At 45.4% G+C, this 18,503-nt stretch overlaps 1 protein-coding gene across 2 annotated transcripts in view; it reads left to right on the forward strand.

Moving 5' to 3' along the window:
* Positions 1–18,503, forward strand: part of DNMT3A (DNA methyltransferase 3 alpha) — a 154,503-nt gene that overhangs the window by 78,569 nt on the left and 57,431 nt on the right. The window contains exons 4-6 of one of the 2 annotated variants that reach the window (XM_020983946.2): positions 1,336–1,603; positions 8,057–8,103; positions 9,135–9,281. In XM_020983946.2, the coding sequence (XP_020839605.1) occupies positions 1,336–1,603; positions 8,057–8,103; positions 9,135–9,281 (462 nt within the window). Of the gene's footprint in view, positions 1–1,335; positions 1,604–8,056; positions 8,104–9,033; positions 9,282–18,503 lie in introns of those variants that run through there. The other variant, XM_020983945.2, reaches the window with a different exon arrangement.

The raw sequence follows: 18,503 nt of genomic DNA on the forward strand, positions 1-18,503 counted from the left end.
TATATGATCAAAGGGTAGCCAACTTGGGGTCAAGAAGACTTGAGTTTGAATCTTGCCTTACCCACTTACTAGCTATATGACCTTGGGCAAGTAGTTTAATTTCTCTGGGCCTCCAGTTTTCCCACCTGTAAAATGGGAGTAATAGCAACTCCCTCACTGGGGTGTTATGAGGATCAAAGGAATTAACATATGTAAAGAGCTTTGCAACCCTTAAAGCTCTTATAAATGCTAGCTATTATTGTTGTTAAGAGGCTGAAGGAGTCCAGTCTCCCTATTTTACAGGTGAGAAAACTGAGGCCCAGAGAAATTGAATGATTTACCCAAGGTTACACCAGCAGTAAGCAGCACAGTCAGGTCCCCTGACTCCAAATTCACAGCTTTTTCCACCAGATCATGCTGATATGGAAGGAGGTCCACAGGGGTGGAGAGGTAGACAGGGAGGGAAAGACAGGGTCCAGGCATAGGGTGTGGACATTGGAAAGCACTGAAGTCTGTTTGAGAGGCAAACCAGTCCCTTCATGGACATTTTAGATTATGGCTTGTAGACTGTAACTCCAGGTTGGCAAACCTGATGTTATCTGTCTAATGCTTTCTCATATTTCTTTCTTTCATCTGCCCTGATGCTAAGGATAAATATTACCTAGTGAATAATTTGACCTGCCTTTAAGATCCTGAAGGACCTGAAGTAATCCAGGTTCCAATGCTGTGAGCAGCAGTAGGTGTGTCAAGGAGCGGTCACCCTACCTGTAACCCCTAGATGGTTTCTTAGGGATAAGAACAACTTTAAAGCAACAGGTGATAAGAGGGAGATTGCCACCCCCATCCATTCCCGTGTCAATCTAGTTATCACACTTATTTTAAAGGACCATGGGGCTGGGTGGAGTTGAGTTCATTGATTTGGGGATCAGAAAGGCCCTTTGGTAAGCCCCTTTATGGGACAACTTAGCTTTATGGCCCTGACCTTCCTACTCTCCCAGGCAGTTAATCATTGCCTAGAATTGGGGTTTGGCCTTGAAAAGGTGAAGAGATGGGAGTGTGTAAGGGGAGGGTCCCAAGCACTAAAATTAGAGGGGAGAACACCAGAGTCAAACTGAGGACATTCGAATCCGATTGGGACTGGACTAGGAGAACAGTGTGATTGTTCTGATAGTCCGAGAAGCATTGGACTTAGATCAGAGCCTTAGACTGGGAGGCACTGGAGTCTTTTGGTGGGTATGCTTTTGGTGGGTATCAAGTTTATGAATCAGGAACTGGGAATCAGGAACAATGAAACCAGTAAACTTACTGCTTTTTTGTCTAATACCTTGCCGTGTTTTTTCTCTCTCATCTCTTAAGGTGGAAAACAGCGACACCCCTAAGGACGTTGCCGCGACTTCAAAGTCCCCCTCCATGGCTCAGGACACCAGTCCTGCAGAGCTGCTGCCCAATGGGGATGTGGAGAAGCTCAGTGAGCCCCAGCCAGAGGAAGGGAGCCCTGCTGGGAGAAAGGGCGGGGCACGGGCTGAGGGAGAGGCAGAGGCAGAAAGCACCCCAGAGGCTGCCCGCACCCTGGAGAATGGCTGCTGTACCCCCAAGGATGGGCAAGAAGCCCCCGTTGTGGGCGGTGAGTCCTCAGTTGACCTGTTAACTTAAGCATTATGTCCCTCTAGTCTCTAATTTTTCTCAGGGGTATTCTTAAGGTACTGGGGTCATGAATTTCAGTGAGGCCTTAGGGGTGGGCCCAGCAATGAATCCAGAATGGAGAACAAGATGGAGCTTGCAGGCTGGCACTTGAAGAAGCTGCTGAGGGTCTCGAGGCTGCAGGTTCCCCACCCCTGGACTCTGATCTATCCCCCTTTTCTGCATTCTAGGAGACAAGGAAGCACCAGAAGTTTGGGTACTAGGGATCTTGAGGAGCCTGGTGTTTGGGGGTAGTAGATTATGAGTATGCTCTATCTATCCAATTGCTCTGCTTTCCTACCCCTTGGCCTTGGATGAAGCTGTGAAAGTTAAGGGCCATTGTATTCTTTCCCAGTAAAGATGCTTTGAGCCTGCTGTACTTGGGATATGAGTTTACCTGGCTGGAAAATGGGAAATTAAATCATGGAAGCATTAGAAGAGGAAGGATTGTAACTAGAGGTCCTAAGAGAGTCCCAGAATGGACACTAAGCTCATGGGAGCTTGTGTGATACAGACCCTTCTGGGATGTGGCCATACACAGAGGACGGAGTGCTGCTCCCTCCTGCTAGCTTCTGTTTATGCAGTTCTAGACTACAGCCTCCATTTCTCTGTCAGGTTCAAGCAACTCACTGCTAGGCAGAGTTGTAGAATCACTAGTAATTTGCATGTTTTGTGTAAGTGCATCTCAATTTTGAGAGGCCCTCCTTGAAACTATATAAGATGAAATAAGTAAATTAATTAGTATAATCCATTATAATTGTATCCAAATCCAATGTTTAGAGAAAACACCATGATCCTGTGTCTTAAAAAAAATCAACCAAGTGAATCATATTCCAGATTTAGGAAGAGTGAGACAGGGAAAGCCAGGTCCTTCAAACCGCCTAGGCCTAGGTCCCCTGGCCCTTCCCTCGCCTCCCACTTGCATCTTCCCTTTAAATAGAACTATTCTCTTTTAGTGGATTGAGTGAGCACTTAGTTCCCTTTGGAGAATGGAATCCTGGCAGGCAAGGGCTCCATCCCCCAGATTATGGATTGAGTCTGGGAGAACTGACAGGGAGCTATCCTGGATCTGTCAGCTTTTTCATAGGATAAATAGGTAAGGGAATAGTTTAACTGGAAGAGAGCCTAGAAGAGGCGTTGGAAAGTGACCTTGGTGACCTTGGAATGGTTGCTGAGCCCTGGGGCAAGGGGAGGGGGAGCCTGGCATCACTATCCAGGCTATTGGTATGATGTCAGTGGAAAGAATACTAGACTTGGAGTCAGTCCTATGATCCTTTCTAACCTCTTTACCATTTAATTTGGAGAGACCCAGATGTATTTACTGAAGTCTTCTGTTGTGGGGCACCATTTTGCTAGGACCAGTGTGGGCTCAGAGCCAGGAAAGCTATTCTGTGATCGTGTTGACCTTGGCCGTTTTTCTCTTTGTTGTGTGTATTTTGAAGAGTCTGGTTTCTGTCTCTGGTCTTGCCGGTGTCTCTGCTCCCAAGGGCTCCCAGAATCTTTGGCCTCCTTTTTGTCTTGGTGCTGAGTATGTTAGGAAGAGGTGTCCAGGCCTCCCACTACCTAAAAAGCAGAGATCTTATGGCTGCCACTGTCAAGTTGAGGAGAAAGACTTGAAGAAGGGAAGAGAAGGGAATAAGAATTTATTTATATAATACTTACTATTTGTCAGGCACTATGCTAAATGCTTATTACAAATATTATCTCGTTCATTCCCACAAGGTATTATCCCCATTTTACAGATGAGGATACTGAGGCACAGAGAGCTTAAGTGACTTGCTCAGGATCAGAGAGCTAATAAACATCTGCAGGTAGATTTGAACTCAGGTCTTCCTGACTCCAGGGCCAGCACTCTATCCACATCACCACCAGCTGCCTCAGAGACTGAGCTGTTTTCTGTTCTTAATTTGCTGCGGGATTACTAAAGATCCTAGTGGGATTGCTTAGCTGTTTGGAAAGTGGGAATCACTGAGCCACTGCAGAGATGTTTCGGCTTTGTGTAGGGTTATTATTGACACGTTGGTGGTTATGTGGGTGGGTTGTGGAGTTGTCGAGGGACTGAAAGAATCCCACTTTGCCAGCATCCTGTATGAATATTTTCTGAGAGCCGGAGATCCTCAGAGATCATCTTGTTCATTCCTCTCAGTTGACAGATGAAGAGACTTAACTTTGTAGTGGTCAAATAACTTGTCCAGAAAGATGAGGATGTGGATCTCAATCTCTGTGCTAAGTATTTAGCCCCAGTCCCACAGGCTCTCTCCTAAAATTCTCCTAAGGCTCTTAGAGGAGGCTTTCCCAATGGACCCACGCATCCTTTGTTGCTTCTCTATCCATCAGTTGATTGCTTAGAGGGTAACCTCTCCTAGTGCACCCATGCATTGCCTATCATCCATGTGAGGACCTTAGGAATGAGGAAACGGGCTAGAGGCGAATAAAGGATCTCTGAAGACAGATATTCCACCGGGAGGCGCCAGAGCCATTATTTGGGCAGGTGTGAACTTCCTAGCTGACCCCTCAATTCCTAGCCAGTAAAATAGTTGAGGTCCAAACAGAGCACTGTGACCAGGGCAAATGTTACTCCTTCTTAGAGGCTGACCTAGTGCTATCTCAGTCTTAGTGATCTAGTTACATCTCAAATAGGGTCAAGATGGTTGTTCTTCAGGACCTCCATATAACAGGCTAACATTCCCAGACTGATCTCAGAACTAAATTCCTCTTCCTGGTACCCCCAGGACTTGAACCGATATTGGAGTCATATTAGTCAACCTCCTACAAAGCAGACACCAACCCTAAGGGCCTAGGTCAGAACTAGAGGGCAGATAGACATGAGAGGGAAAGAAAAGTGCCTTTAGTTCATGCCAAGTATATCTTGTCTGCTACATGATAGTATCAGGCTGGAAAAGACCTCTTTTGTCCAAGATAGGGAGGCTGTGCCTAAGAAACAACACATGCATCTTTGCCTACATTAAGAAAGCTAGGGGGACGAAGACAAGGGAGATTTATAGTTCCACTGTGTACTGCCCTGGTCAGAACCCACCTGGAATATGGTACTGAATTCTGGGTTCCACATTTTAGGAAAGATATTGATGAGCGAGAGGACATCTAGAGAAGGATGGGCAGAGTAGAGAAAGAACTAAAGAACCATGCCATACAAAGAGAGGTTGAAGGAACTGAAACTATACATCCTAGAGAGAAGACCCAGGGGGTGTCATGACAGATGTCTTCAAGTAATTAAAGGGCTGTCATGTGGAAGGATTAGATTTGCTTTGCTTGGCCCTAGAAGGCAAGATTAGGAACAGTGGGTACAAGAAGCCAAGAGGCAGATACACAGTGCCTGGTGCTTAATAAAAGTTTGCTGACTTGACTTGATGCAAGGAAAAACTTCCAAAAGACTAGAGTTTTTGTAGGTAGTGGATTTCCCTTCACTAAATATCTATAGGCAAAGTCCAGTAACCACTGGTTATCAGTGTCATGGAGGAGGTTCCAGGTCAGGTGCTGGTTGGCCTAGATGGCCTCTGAGGACCCTTCCAGTTCTAAATCTGTGACTGCATGATCAAGGACATCTGGGGAGAGAAGAAAGTGGGAGAATTTCTTAGAGGATTAGAATTCTGACTGGGGTGGGGTGAAAAGGGATGCTTTAGTATTGATTTAGAGGGGCAGTAGATAGAGCTTCAGCCTTGGAGTCAGGAGGACCTGAGTTCAAATCTGACCTCAGACATTTGACACTTACCAGATGTGTGACCCTGAGCAAGTCACTCAACCCCATTGCCTAGCAAAAAAAAAAAAAGAATTGATTTAGAAAGGGAGCCTGACATTTAATCAACGGCCAAAAACGTTTTCAGTGCAGGATTCAGTATAGTTTGGGATCTTGGTCAAACAAAAAAGATGGTGGATGTAGGAACCTGTGTGACCTTGCTCTAAGGCCTGGATCCAACACAGATGCTGTGTCAGATTCCTGCAAATCCCTCCAGTTGTACAAAAGCGACAGCTGGTCTCGGGTCCCACTGTGGCAGAGCTGGGATTACGGCTCAAGACTTTCCAGGTCTAAGGGTCAGTGTCCTGAGAAGGGGGTAACCAAAGCCCTTCCAAGCAGCCAGGGAAGAGAGGTGGGGGCCCTAGGAAATATTCTCAGGTGAGGAAGGGAACTGTGGGAAGGAAATCTTCTAAGAGGCCCATGCTGAAACCAGAGGAAAAGTCAGGGAGACGCTGTGGTTAGAGTAAGGGGAAGTAAAGCAGGGGAAGGTGGAAACAGATAAACTAGGAGAAAACCGTAAAGGTCTATAAGGATGAAAAGTCACTTAAGAGTTTCAAAACATCCACACAATCCGCCTCCCCCCCCCACACACAGGCTAGCCCATAGCAAAATGCACACCCACACATATTCTTTCTTATTCCCATGTGTACCCTCACCCTCCAGGCTCAGCACAACTTCTGGGGTTATAGACCTAGCAGGTTTGGTGGGGTTCTTCTGTGGAGTAGAATGCACCCCATTCCCCCATTGGATATTTCTTGATTGTCTCCTCTTATCCTCCCACCCCAGCCTATGGCAAGGTGAATCTTCACAACTAGTTTGGGTCATGAGACTATTGATATCTGGGGGCTATGGGTCATGGGTATATGAGGGAAAGAGGTTTAGAGTCCCAGGGAGCACAATCTCCGGAAAGGGAGTAGTGAGGGACATCCATGGGCATTTAGATGGAGGCAAGAACCCCAAGTGGAGGTTAGAGGGTGGGAAAGATCCCTACGGAAGATCTCCGCATTCTAGTTGACCTGATATTCTAGTTAGTTGCTTTTCTGTTTTGGAGCTGCAGTAGCAAGTGGGGGCTGTTTTGTTTTATTACAGGCTTCATGCACCCCTCCCATTTCCCACCTGCCCCCCCTTCCTCACCCCCAGAAGTCTCCGACACAACCTCCAGCCATGAGCTCAAACTTCAACTCAAATACTCTCTCTCTCTCTGAAAGAAAGCAGCCAGGGCCCCTAAGTGGGAACTGAGGGGAATGAGCCCCTGGCCGGAAACTGGGGAATGAGTAAATAACCTAATCCTGAAGCCAGCTGGTTGGACCTAGAGAGAAAGGGCTGGGAGGGAGGAAGCAGCAGCCTCACAAAGCAGTGCCTGGCCTTGCTCCAGAGCCAGCTAGAAGGCTGGGCCTGGGAAGGGCAGAGATGCAGTCCGAGATGCTGAGGGCCCTTTCAGGAAGTAGAAGAGGCACGGAGATTCCAAGAGAATCTCCCTTCTGAATTGTGACCACAAGAGAGGGACCGTGGTAAAATGAGGAGGCAGCCAAGGTAGCCAAGGTTCTTTGGCTACTGCTACTATTTGGAATCAGATTTCTCAGAAACCTGGATGGATAAGCAAGGCAAAGCTATTTGCACAGTCTGAGAAGGAATGCAGGCCAGAGAGAACCGCTGTGGGCCATTTGTCAAAAGGGCAAAACTAGCCCTTGGGGGACACAGGCTACAAAATTAAAGGATCCCCTCCTATCGTCCAGTTTGACATAGAATACATTTAATTACACAGCCCTGAAGAGGCTGTGAGCTGTTAGAGTAGAAGAGCCGGGAAAATGCTGGATTTGGAGTCTGAGGGCCTCGGTTTAAATCCTTGCTCTGCCCCTTGGGCAGAATGCTTCACCCCTTGAGCCTGTCTCCCGATCTATAAAAGGAGAGGGGTTGGACTGGGTGGCTGCTAAGACATCCATCCTCTAGCCACAGAATCTATGCTCCTAAGGTCATAAAACCAATTAGCAGCAGAGATGAATGTGGAACCAGCCCTCTTGGCTTCCACTCTCTTCCCTGCATAATATTTGCAAGAGGTCTGAAAACCTGTCATCACACAGGAGAGAACACACATGAACACACACACAGAGTAGCTGGCTCAGACACCTTCCCACACACTCCTAAATAACACACAGGCAAACGATCCCTTTTGGACCCCATGGAAAGGCCTGGAGGGTATTCACAAGCATGTGGGCCCTCCCCGCTTTCTTTTCCATACCCTGACCTTTCCTGACTACTCCTACCTTTGTCCTCCCTACTCTGCACCTGGGCAGTGAGAAGCAGTTATTTATAGCTGCTTTCTGTGTATCTGAGACAGACAATGTACAGGAAACCACAGCTCTGACTCAACTACAGATCCCCCGCTCAGGACTGAGCTCCAAACGCCTCAGCAGCTTCTGTCCTAATTCTCTCTCCCTAAAATCCCTGTGCTCTGTGCCTACTTCTAGCTAACAGGGGAAGGGCAGAGCTGGATCTACCCAGGCTAGTGACCGAGGGAGGCCTCCCGGAGCCAGGTGCCTCTTGGGGACAATCCTGGGCCTCAGGATCTTGCCCCAACAATTATGCCGGTCCCAGGGGGAGTGAGGATCAATTTGATGAGCCCTTGCTCTTCTCTCTCTGCAGGCAAAGAAGAGAAGGAGGAAACCCACTTTGATTCTGTGAAAATGGAGGCAAGTATTTGCTCCCAACTCACAAGGGCAGTTTGGTCTCTAGGTCCTAATCCTAAGAAGGGAGAGAAGCCTAAAGAGTTTCCCTCTCCATTCTCTGGAGGAGATCCGTAGGAGGGGGCCATCATTTTGGACAGGTCACTTGGGGGAGCACCGAGGATAGCCTAACTCTACCTTCTCCATTCTTAATCACTATATAGGAAAGGGATGAGGGAGTTATTCATGTTAGTTGTTAGTTGTGGAAAGGGCACTGGGTTTGGAGCTAAAACACTGGGGTTCAAATCCTGACTCTTGTCATTTACTACCTCTGGGACCTTGGACAAGTTCACCTCTCAGCATCCTCATCTGCGAAATGACTATAGCCTCAAAGGCTTACAGTTTGGCCTCTCGTGCTTCTCCCCTCCTAATAATAATAGCTAGCATTTATAGAGTGCTTTAAGGTTTGCAAAGCACTTCACAAACATCTCATTTTATCTGCACAAATAATACTGGGAGCTAGGTGCTATTGTTATCCCCATTTTGCAAGTCAGGAAACTGAAGCTGAGAGAGGTTAAGTGACTCATCCAGGGTTGCACTGCTAGTAAATGGCTCTCTCCCTTCTGGCTGGTGGATGTCTGTGCACAAAACTCCTCATCTATAATGATGATGGTGGTGGTCATAGCACTTGAAAGTCTGCAAAATGCTGTGCACATATCATCTTATCTGACCCTCTTAACTCCTTAATTTAGTGCTTCTCTAGAGGATCTCTGAGGCCCAAGACCAAGGGTTCTGGTCTGCGGGTCACAGTAGTTCCATTCCTTTTTTGCAGGGACTTTCTAATAGTCCCTTCTCTGTTTGTCTTCTAGCCATAGTGAACCCTGGTGACAATGAAGGGAGGGAGGGGGGAGAGAGAGAGGGAGAGGGGGAGAGAGAGAGGGAGAGGGGGAGAAAGAGAGGGAGAGAGGGAGGGGGAGAGAGAGAGCAAGAGAGAGAGAGCGCCAACACCTTCCTGAATGTCTGTCTGTTTGTCTGTCTGCCTCTCTCCCCCTTCCTAGGGAGCTCGGGGACGGTTACGGGGAGGCCTGGGCTGGGAGTCCAGTCTTCGACAGCGGCCCATGCAGCGACTCACCTTCCAGGCTGGGGATCCCTACTACATCAGTAAACGCAAGAGAGATGAGTGGCTGGCACGGTGGAAAAGGGAGGTAAGGTGGCTTTGGGCTGGACGCTGGGCCTCCCCACCCTCATTCTGCGCTCCCAAAATGGGCCTGGAAAATGGAACATCTCTTTCTGCAGTTCAGATGCCACTTCCCTCTTTCCCTGCCTCTCCCCATCAGCCTCTCCCTCTCAGTGTAAAATCATCCTCAAGTTTTCCTTCAGCATTTTGTTTGGGTCCCTCCAATCACACTCTACCTTGTATTACACTTACCTGCACCGTGATGGTGATGATGATGATGACAATAACCATAATCACAGCTAGCATTTATATAGTGGTTTGCTAATTGCTTTACAAATATCTTATTTTATCCTTACTGCAACCCAGGGAAATCAATAGTGCCGTTATTATCCCCATTTTACAAATGTAGAATGAAAGTTCCTTGAAGGCTGTCTCTTTCTTGTTATTGTTGTTGTTTTACCACACCTGAAATTTCCTTAGTGTAGTAAACTGCCAGTCAGGAAATTTCCCCAAACCAGAGCAAATCGGCACTAATTTCTCCATTTAGCCTCAGGCCATTGCCTCCAGGCACGGAAGGCTCTAGTGACTTGCCCTGTGTGGGGTAGCCCTTGGAAACTCCAACCTTCATGATTCTCTGAAGTCTAGCACAGAACCTTGCTCATAATAGGAGTTTAACAAATTCTCATAATAAATCATTTTTGTTCAATCAAATTGAATTGTTTCTTTCTGTGGCCTCTTCCCTGACCCTTTCTTCGATTTAGTTTTCTCCCCCAACTCTATTACTTGACTTACAAGTTAGAACTTATTACCCCATTCTGTGACTTATTCCCTGCCTCCCCAACTCCCATCTCCACCCCCCTTACAAGTCATAACTTGGCTCAGAGGAGTGAGGAGTATGATGAATGAATCAACAAAGCTGTTACACTCAGTTCAGTGTGAAAAAGAGGAACTTGCTCCTAGAATAAAGAGGCCAGGAGAGGGTGGGGTAGTTTTTTTTCCTGCTAGTTCAGTACTTTTCATTTATCAATAACCTGGCTCTTTTTGTTGCGGGGACAGATTGTCATTCACTTACCCCGACCAAAGTCTTATCCCTGGGCCTATTACAATAACCTCCAAACTGGCCTCCTGCCTCCAGCCCCTTCTCCCCTCCACATGCTAGCCAGATAAATTTCCTAACCTTTCCCTTCCCCCTTTCATCATAAAGTCCAAACCTTTTCCAGTATCTAACCCCAACCAACCCTTTAAACCTTATCTGTCTTTACACCCCTACTGATACCTTCATAATAGATAATAAATATTGGCTCATTGATTTGCAAGTGATTGTAGCATTTTGTCCTGTGGGGAAGGAACAAAAGTGGGGGAAGGGGAGAAACTAGGGGCAAAGGAAAGGAAATTGGCTTCTGAGATTCATGCTTTTCCTTTGGAATGGAAATGTAGATGTTCAGTCTGCTCTACTTACCAAGGGATAGCAAATTTATTTACTCCCCCAGACTCCCCAAGCCAATAGTTTTTCCCATTTTTTTTTAACCCCTTTAAGTTCCCTGCTAGACCCTGGGCCTAGAAATCAGGGTCATAGACTCAGGATGAGGATTCTAAATGGAAGGGACCTTAAAGGCCAGCTTCATCAAGTTACCTAACCAGGAAACCGAAGCCCAGAGAGGGAAATTGACTTGCCTAAAATCACATAGATAGTAAGCAGAAGAGATGGGATCTGAGTCCCATCTTGGGACTTGAAAACCATTCTTCTTTCCCAGTATACCAAGCTGCTTCATTCTTGAAATGTTAGAATTCATCTTATCTAAATTCCTCATTTTACAGTTGAGGAAACTAAGGCCCTCAACCAATTTGGTCAAAGTCATATAACAAATTAGTGGCAGAGCTTAGAATAAATCTGTCTTTGTGTACTGCATGTTTCTCAATGACTAAGGAGGGTTTATTTATTTAGTTTGCCTAGGGGTTCTTAAAACTGGGGTCTGGGAACTTGTTTTAATTAATGCTTTGATAACTGTGTTTCAGTGTAATTGATTTCCTTTGTAATACAGTGTGTTTTATGCATTTAAAAACACTTCTGAGAAGAGGGCCATAGGCCTCACCAGATTGTAAAAAGGGGGCTCATGACACAGAAAAGATCATCTGTAAAACTTCTGCCTTACATAAGGTAGAAATGATATGCTTAATAAATTTGCATGTGGCATGAAACAGGGAGAAGGACTGACATGGACAGTAAAATCAGGACCTAAAAGTGTCTCAGGTGGCTAAAACAATAAGCCACATATTTTTAAAGTGGAATTTAATAGGACTAAATGTAAAGTTCTGTGTTCGAATTTTTTAAAAAATCAGCTATGCAAGTACAGGATGAGGGGGGAGTAGCTAAGTGTTGGATGGCCTTTCTCATCAAAAAGACTTAGGGATCTTAGTGGACTACAAACTCAGGAGAGTCAGTTATGTCTGTCAGTATGATATGCTAATGTGATCTCCTGCTACTATTGATAAACCTGCAGTTTCAAGAATGAAGAGAGGGCTCAGAGTACTTCTAGATCACTCAACTTGTGTTCAGCTCTGGATACCACATTTTAAGAAACACAGCTAGAATAGGGAGAAGACTGAAAACCATGCCAAGCATCCAAGGATTACTTAAAGAAACTTTTGGAGAAGAAAAGACTTAATGGAAACATGATCACTGTCTATTTCGCAGAAGAAGGACTGGACATTCTTCTGAACCGCAGATGATCAAAATAGGAGCAAAATAGGAGGCAGGTTTCAGCTCCATCTAAGGAAAATCTTCCCAATAGTTTGAGCCATCCAGAAGTAAAATGGGCTGTCTTAGGAGGTCACTAGTTCCTGGGTCCCCCTGCACTGTACATCTTCAGTCAGAGGCTAGATGACTATTTATCAAGTATGTTATGGGGGAGGAAGAAGACTCCTGTTCAGGTACGGGTTGGACGAGGTCATCTCTGAGGTCCGTACAAACGCCAAAACTATGATTCCATGATTTTTAATTTCACCTTGGTGAGGATTTCCATTGTTCGGTTGACTGAAAGTCATACTGTCTCTAGGGCCCAGTTTCATAGGGAGCTTGACAAGCCTTTTCTCAGTCATACAAAGCATATAGCACTTGAAGATAGAAAACCTAGGGTCTAGTCCCCACTTACTAAGTAATTTTTCATAATGAGGTATATCATGCAACTATTTTGCCATTTTATAAATCAGGTTACAGGATTTGCCCAAAGTTATTGGATGTCTTAGGATCATGGGTTTAAAGCTAGAAATTATAAAGCAGAGCTTATAAACTATAAGCTGGAAGACCTTAGAAGTTACCTAATCCAGCACCTCTATTATACAGATGGGGAAACTGAGGCTCATGAAGATTAAGTGACTTGACTAAAGCCATAGCATAGTCTATAGGATCAGAGATTTATAGATAGAAAGAACCTCAGAAACGATCTAGTCCAACCCCCTAATTTTAAGAATGAAGAAACTGAGACCCGGAAAGGATAAGCCCAAGATGATGCAGGTAGTAAGTAAGAGAGCTGGAACTCAGAGCAAGGTCCTTTGAAGGCCAGTCCAGCACTCTTTTAATTATACTGGTCACACAACTAGGAAAAAAGAAGGTAAAAATGAATTTGTAACTGAAGCAAAAACAAAGTTATTAGAGTATTAATACTTCATATAGTTCTAAAAGAGAATAAACCTTTTGTGTGCAAAGAATTCTCTTTTTTAAGAGTAAATAGTGGAAATGAATTTCAGGTGCATTTTGTTAATGCTGTCCAAAGAGGCCAGTTGGTTGTTATCTGTGTGCTTGATGGGGCTGCTCTCGTATGGAATTCCACTTGGTTTGGGCTCCTTCCTCTGCTTTGTAGAGGATGTGGGTTAGGAGACAAGCTCTTTCAAACAGCCACCTCCTCCAGGCAGTCCATAGGGAGCCCCTCCCTTTTCAGAATTTCCCCTTTTTATTGGCATCCGGAGATTTAACAATACTGGATTGTGTGCTGCCCGGTCTTGTATTCATTATTTCTTTCCTGTATGGTAATCTTACCCCTCTGACTAGCAGGTGAGCTCCTTGAGGGCAGGGATAGTCTTTGTAACCTGCTAGGCGTTCCTTAAACCCCTGTAAATTATGCTGGGGAGCTTCCCTGGCCACAGCCTCTCTTGGACCCCAGCCTCTCAGTGGCTTATGCTATTCCCCTTACTTAAATCTGATTAATAGTATATGACTCTGTCTCCCAAGGCCATGGAGTTTTCCCAGTTTGTATGGCCCTTCCTTCTTTAATCCTGAGGCAGTAAAAAATAAAAATGCCTAGAAAGCAACACAGGGCTATCAATAAAGACGACCTACTTCCCTGGAGATTAGGCTGCTTTTCATCTAGTAGGAGGGTGGAGAACCTGCAGCCTCGAGGGAGGCCCAAACTTCACATTCAGTCAAAGGGCCACCCTTGAGGACCTAAAGGGCTACATGTGGCCTTGAGGCTGCGGGTTCCCCACCCCTGCTCTAGTGGGAGGAAGTGCCAACCCTAGCTTCTGTCCTAAGTTCTCCCCAGGGTCCAGACCGCTGATTGGTGTTCAGCCAATGGATACCACATTTTACCACATTTACTAGGACTTCCACATATGGGGAATTTACCTTGAAGCACACTGGGGATGGGAACTAACTGTGGAACAATCCTAATAATTGACATTTACATAGTACACATGAGCACTGTAAAATGCTTCGCTTTAATTATTCAGTTAAATTCAATGAGTGTTTATTAAGTGTCTACTACAGGCAAGGCACTGGGGATATAGAAACATCATCTCATCTGAATAATCCCATAAGTTATGTATTAAAAGGGAAGGCAGATATCCTTCTCCCCATTTTACAGATGGGAAAACTGAGGCTTGTTGAGGTTAAGTAAGTGATTTGCCCATGGTCACATAGCTAGTAAGTGTCAGAGATGGGATTTCAGCCCAGGCCTTCTTGACTCCAAGGCAAGCATTCTGTCATCTATGCCTCAGACTGAAACCAGCTCTCCATCTAGTAGAAAGAACACTGGGTTTGTAGTTGGAGAACCTGGATCTGAATCATGGTTCTGCTTCTGTCCAGGTGACCTTGGATGCGTCTTTTAACTTCTCTGGGCCTCTATTTCCTTATCTATGACATGATATTAGATAGCATTAAAGGACCTAGCCCCAGCCCAGGACAACATCTCTGGGCCTCAGGGGTAGGGCTAATTGAAGAATCATATGACTTAAAGAACTTTCTAGGAAAAGAGAGCTAATAATATAGTGCTATCTATTTTCAGTATCTTTCAACTAACTCTTAGCACTAGGGATTCCCCAACTAGATTACAAACTCCCTGAGGGAGTAACTCTTAGACCTTGCCCCTCCCCCCTTTCTATCCATTAAATATTCGTAGATCTGGGCGATGAGTTATGGGGTGGGGCCAGTCAGGCTTTGTGAGAAGGCTTCCTTGCCAACTCTATCCTCCCCAGACAGCTTCAAAGTAGCAGAGCAGAGTGGGGCTATGTCTGCCTTGTCTTGTGCTACCTTATTTTGCTAGGACACATGCTGAAAAGGTAGTTTTGATTTCCGGGTATGCCCAGAAAAAAACCAACCAAACAAACCCTGGAAAGAGCATTCATTGCACAAGCATTTATTAGGTACCTACTATATACCAGCTACTGTGTTAATCACTAGGTACACAAAGATAGGCAAAAAAAAGTTCACCCAGTCACCCTGAGTCAGTCACTTAACCCTGGCTTGGGCCAGATGGCCTCCAAGGTCCCTTCCAGTTCTAAATCTGTGAGTCTATAAACTTACAATTTTTAGCGTAGTCCTGGCATGCCAGGGAATTGTATCTCACAAAGGCAGATGGAAAACTATAGCCATAGGCTTTTTTTTTTTTTGCAAGACTGTTGGGATTAAGTGAGTTGCCCAGGGTCACACAGCTAGCGAGGGTCTTAGGCTACATTTGAACTCGGGTCCTCATGACTCCAGGGCTGGTACTTTATCCACTGCACCACCTAGCTACCCCAATCATAATAAGCTCTTAAATAGATGGGCTTTTCACTTTCACACACCATTCTCATACTCTCATCTTAGGGTTCTCGCTATCATTTTCACCAAGCTTAGGGAAGAGAGCACTTTGTCTGGGTGTAGAATAGGGTTTGGAAAAAAGGTTACTTCAGCTTTTACCCTAACCTGGATTAAGTATTTGATGGATGGATGAATGAACGCTCACATCCTTTCCTTTACAATGTAACTGTAATCCATCCACAATCCTGCCTAGACTAAATTCTACCCGCCTGCCCCTGCACACTTGAGCCCTCAAGGCTTTCTCTCCCACCTTGGAATTCTGATGGCCATTAATTGTTTTTACCACTCACTGGGGCACTTATACCTCTTTGTATTGTTAATTAGCTTCCCTCTCCAATTAATGATAATAGCTCACATTTGTGTAGTGCCTCTTTTTCCTCACCAAAAACCTGGCAAGTTGGTAGTACATTTTTTATTATTCCATTTTTACCTAGGAGGAAATTGAAGGTCAGAGAGGTCACAAACTTAGCAAGTGGCAGAGCCTGGCTCTGAATCCCTGGCTGCTGAGTCCAAGTTCAAAGTCGATTTCTCTTGGAAATTGAAGGTCACAGAGGTCACATAGCTTAGCTTCAGAGCCAGGATTTGGACTCTAGACTTCTGAGTCCAAGTTCAAATGTCAGTTCCCTTGCTCCCCTCTTGCTGCCTCAGAGTAGATGCTACCTAAGTATTTGTGGACCAGTTTTCCCCAAACTTTAAACACCTACCTTGCTAAAGAGACACCTACCTGTAACAGGCTAGTATAAGAATGGTTCTTGGAAACCTTTGGGGGAAGGGATCATTTGAACCAAAGCTTTTCTGGTACTTTTCTCTCTTATCTGGCACTGCCCTCACATCTCCCCGTTGTCATCATCTCCCCTGCTTCGGGAGTGAATGGCCAGAGGCCTAGATGTTTCTTATTTACCCTTCCAATTCAGAGAAGGGTTAAACAGAAGTTTCAACAAACATAAGAAAAAAAAGTCTATAGATGATTACTGTCAGAATAAGTTTGGATGGGCAAAAACTATTCAATTTGCTTTTTTTTCTCCCCTAGATTCTGGATAGGTATTATATTGTAAATCTAAAACCTTCACCAAGGCTTCTTGGCATGCTCCATTTTATCATAGCTCAAATTTATATAGCATTTTCAAGTCAACATGTATTTATTAAGCACTTGCTATATGCCAGGCCCTGTGATAAGCAACAGGATTTGAAGAAAAACGAAGTGACAGTCCCTGCTCTCAAGGAGCTCCCACTCTAACTGGGGAGACAACATGAAAAAAGCTATGAACAAACACGATCTGTGGAGAACAAACAGGGCATAATCAGCAGAGGGAAGGCACTGGGATTGCTGAGGACTGGGAAAGGCTTCTTGCAAAAGGAGGGATTTTAGCTGAGACTTGAAGGAAGCCAGGAGGCAAAGATGAATCAGGGGAGCCTTCCAGTTATGGGGAACAGCCAATGAAAGTGTCCAGAGTCTGGAGATGGGAGTGTTTGGTGTGAAGAGCAGCAAGGTAGTCAATGTCCCTCCACCTAAGAATATACATGGTTTGCATATAAGGTATAAGGAGACTGGGGGAGGGGAGGTATTAGTTTTTTTAAGGTTTGCAAGAGCCCTTTCCATTCACTATCTCATTTAATCTTCACAACAACCCTAGGAAGTAGGCAGTGGTGTTATCATCTCCATTTTGCAGATGAGGAAACTGAGGCTTGCTGAGGTTAAGTGACTTACCCAGGGTCACACAGTTGGTGTGAGTTGGTATTTGAATCCAAGTCTTCAGATTCCGAAGTCCTGGGTTCTATCCGTTATATCATTCAGCCTGCTTCCCGTATTGCCTATAACAGTGCTTGGTATACAGTGGATTCACAGAATCTAAGAGTTGGAAGGGACCTCAGAGGCCACATTGTCAAACCCATACCTGGACAATCCCCTCCACCATACCCCAGACAAAAGGTCCTCTAGTCTCTACTTGGATAATCCACCCCACCCAAGCAATGCCTTCAATTTGAGGACAACTCTAATTGGTTTATTGCTTGATGGCTAGGTCTGGTTCAGCTGGGGCAGATTTTACCCTCCCCACCCCCAAAAGACTGGAGAAGTTTCTAAATCTGGGATGAGGGAAGAGGGAAAGGACTTGGCTTTGGAAATGTAATCTTTTTTTCTTTGGGATGGAAATTAAGGCCTCAAGGCTGTTCCCGGTAAGAGTTTACCTAAATGCCAAACTGTCTGCCTTCCTGGAGAATTAAGTGTCTTTTGCTGTTTATCTCCCAGAGACCCCTCACCTTTTTCTTTAGTGTCTGGCCTTAGGGCCTAGTGGGCATCCTGGTGGGAATTTCTGAGCTGAGCTGCAGCTGGGAGAATGTAAAGAAGGCTGTGATTGAACTGAGTGTCTCCTAAGGCCCCTCACCCCTTTGTCTCTGCTTCTAGGGAGCTTGACAACAATGGGGGGAAACGACGACATGTTTCTCAGTTTCCTTTTGAATGCCTTATACTCAGAAGATCCTAAACTGAACTTGTAAAGTGCCATCGGGCTCTAAAATGTGCCTGCTCCCTCATATCCTGTCCGTGAGATAAAAAGAGCAGCTCTTATGATGGGAAAGGAAAGCGTCAGAAGAGGAGACTGCATTCTGGAGTGGTTTAGCCACTTCCCTGAGGTCCCCGAGCCAAGCTGATGTTAGAGGCAAGCTCAGAACCTAGGATTCGTGGTTCTAAGTCTTCTCTCAGCTATTCCCCTTTGCAGGCACTGTTTCATTCTTGCCTTTGCATCTCTAGTCCTGGACACATAGTAGGTGCTAGGCACTTAGTCAGTGCTTGTTGTTTGGTAAGCCTATTTAAGAACAGCTTTCTAGCTTTGCCTGCTCCCACAGATAGGTCTAGAGCTGGAAAGGACCTTGGAGGTCATCAAATCCAACCTCTTTATTGTTACAGGTAGAGAAACTGAGGCCCAGGGAGGTTAAAGAGTCTGCCCAGGCATCAGTCATCGAAGTGAAACTTGAACCTAGATTGTCTGCCTCTCTTTGCATGATGAGGGGCAGATGAGGCACCAGAAGTCCAGGGGATTCTTGTCCCCTAGACCAGAGGCAAGACTCCTATTCTCCAAGCACTGAATTATCTTTCACTCAATCAGTTAACCTGCATTTGTTAGGTATTTTCTGTATTCTAGGGACTATGCTAAGTGTTGGGGTTATAAAGAAAGGCAA

The sequence above is a fragment of the Phascolarctos cinereus genome, unplaced genomic scaffold (genome assembly GCF_003287225.1).
Source record: "Phascolarctos cinereus isolate Bilbo 61053 unplaced genomic scaffold, phaCin_HiC Scaffold_2;HRSCAF=192, whole genome shotgun sequence".
NCBI lineage: Eukaryota > Metazoa > Chordata > Mammalia > Diprotodontia > Phascolarctidae > Phascolarctos > Phascolarctos cinereus.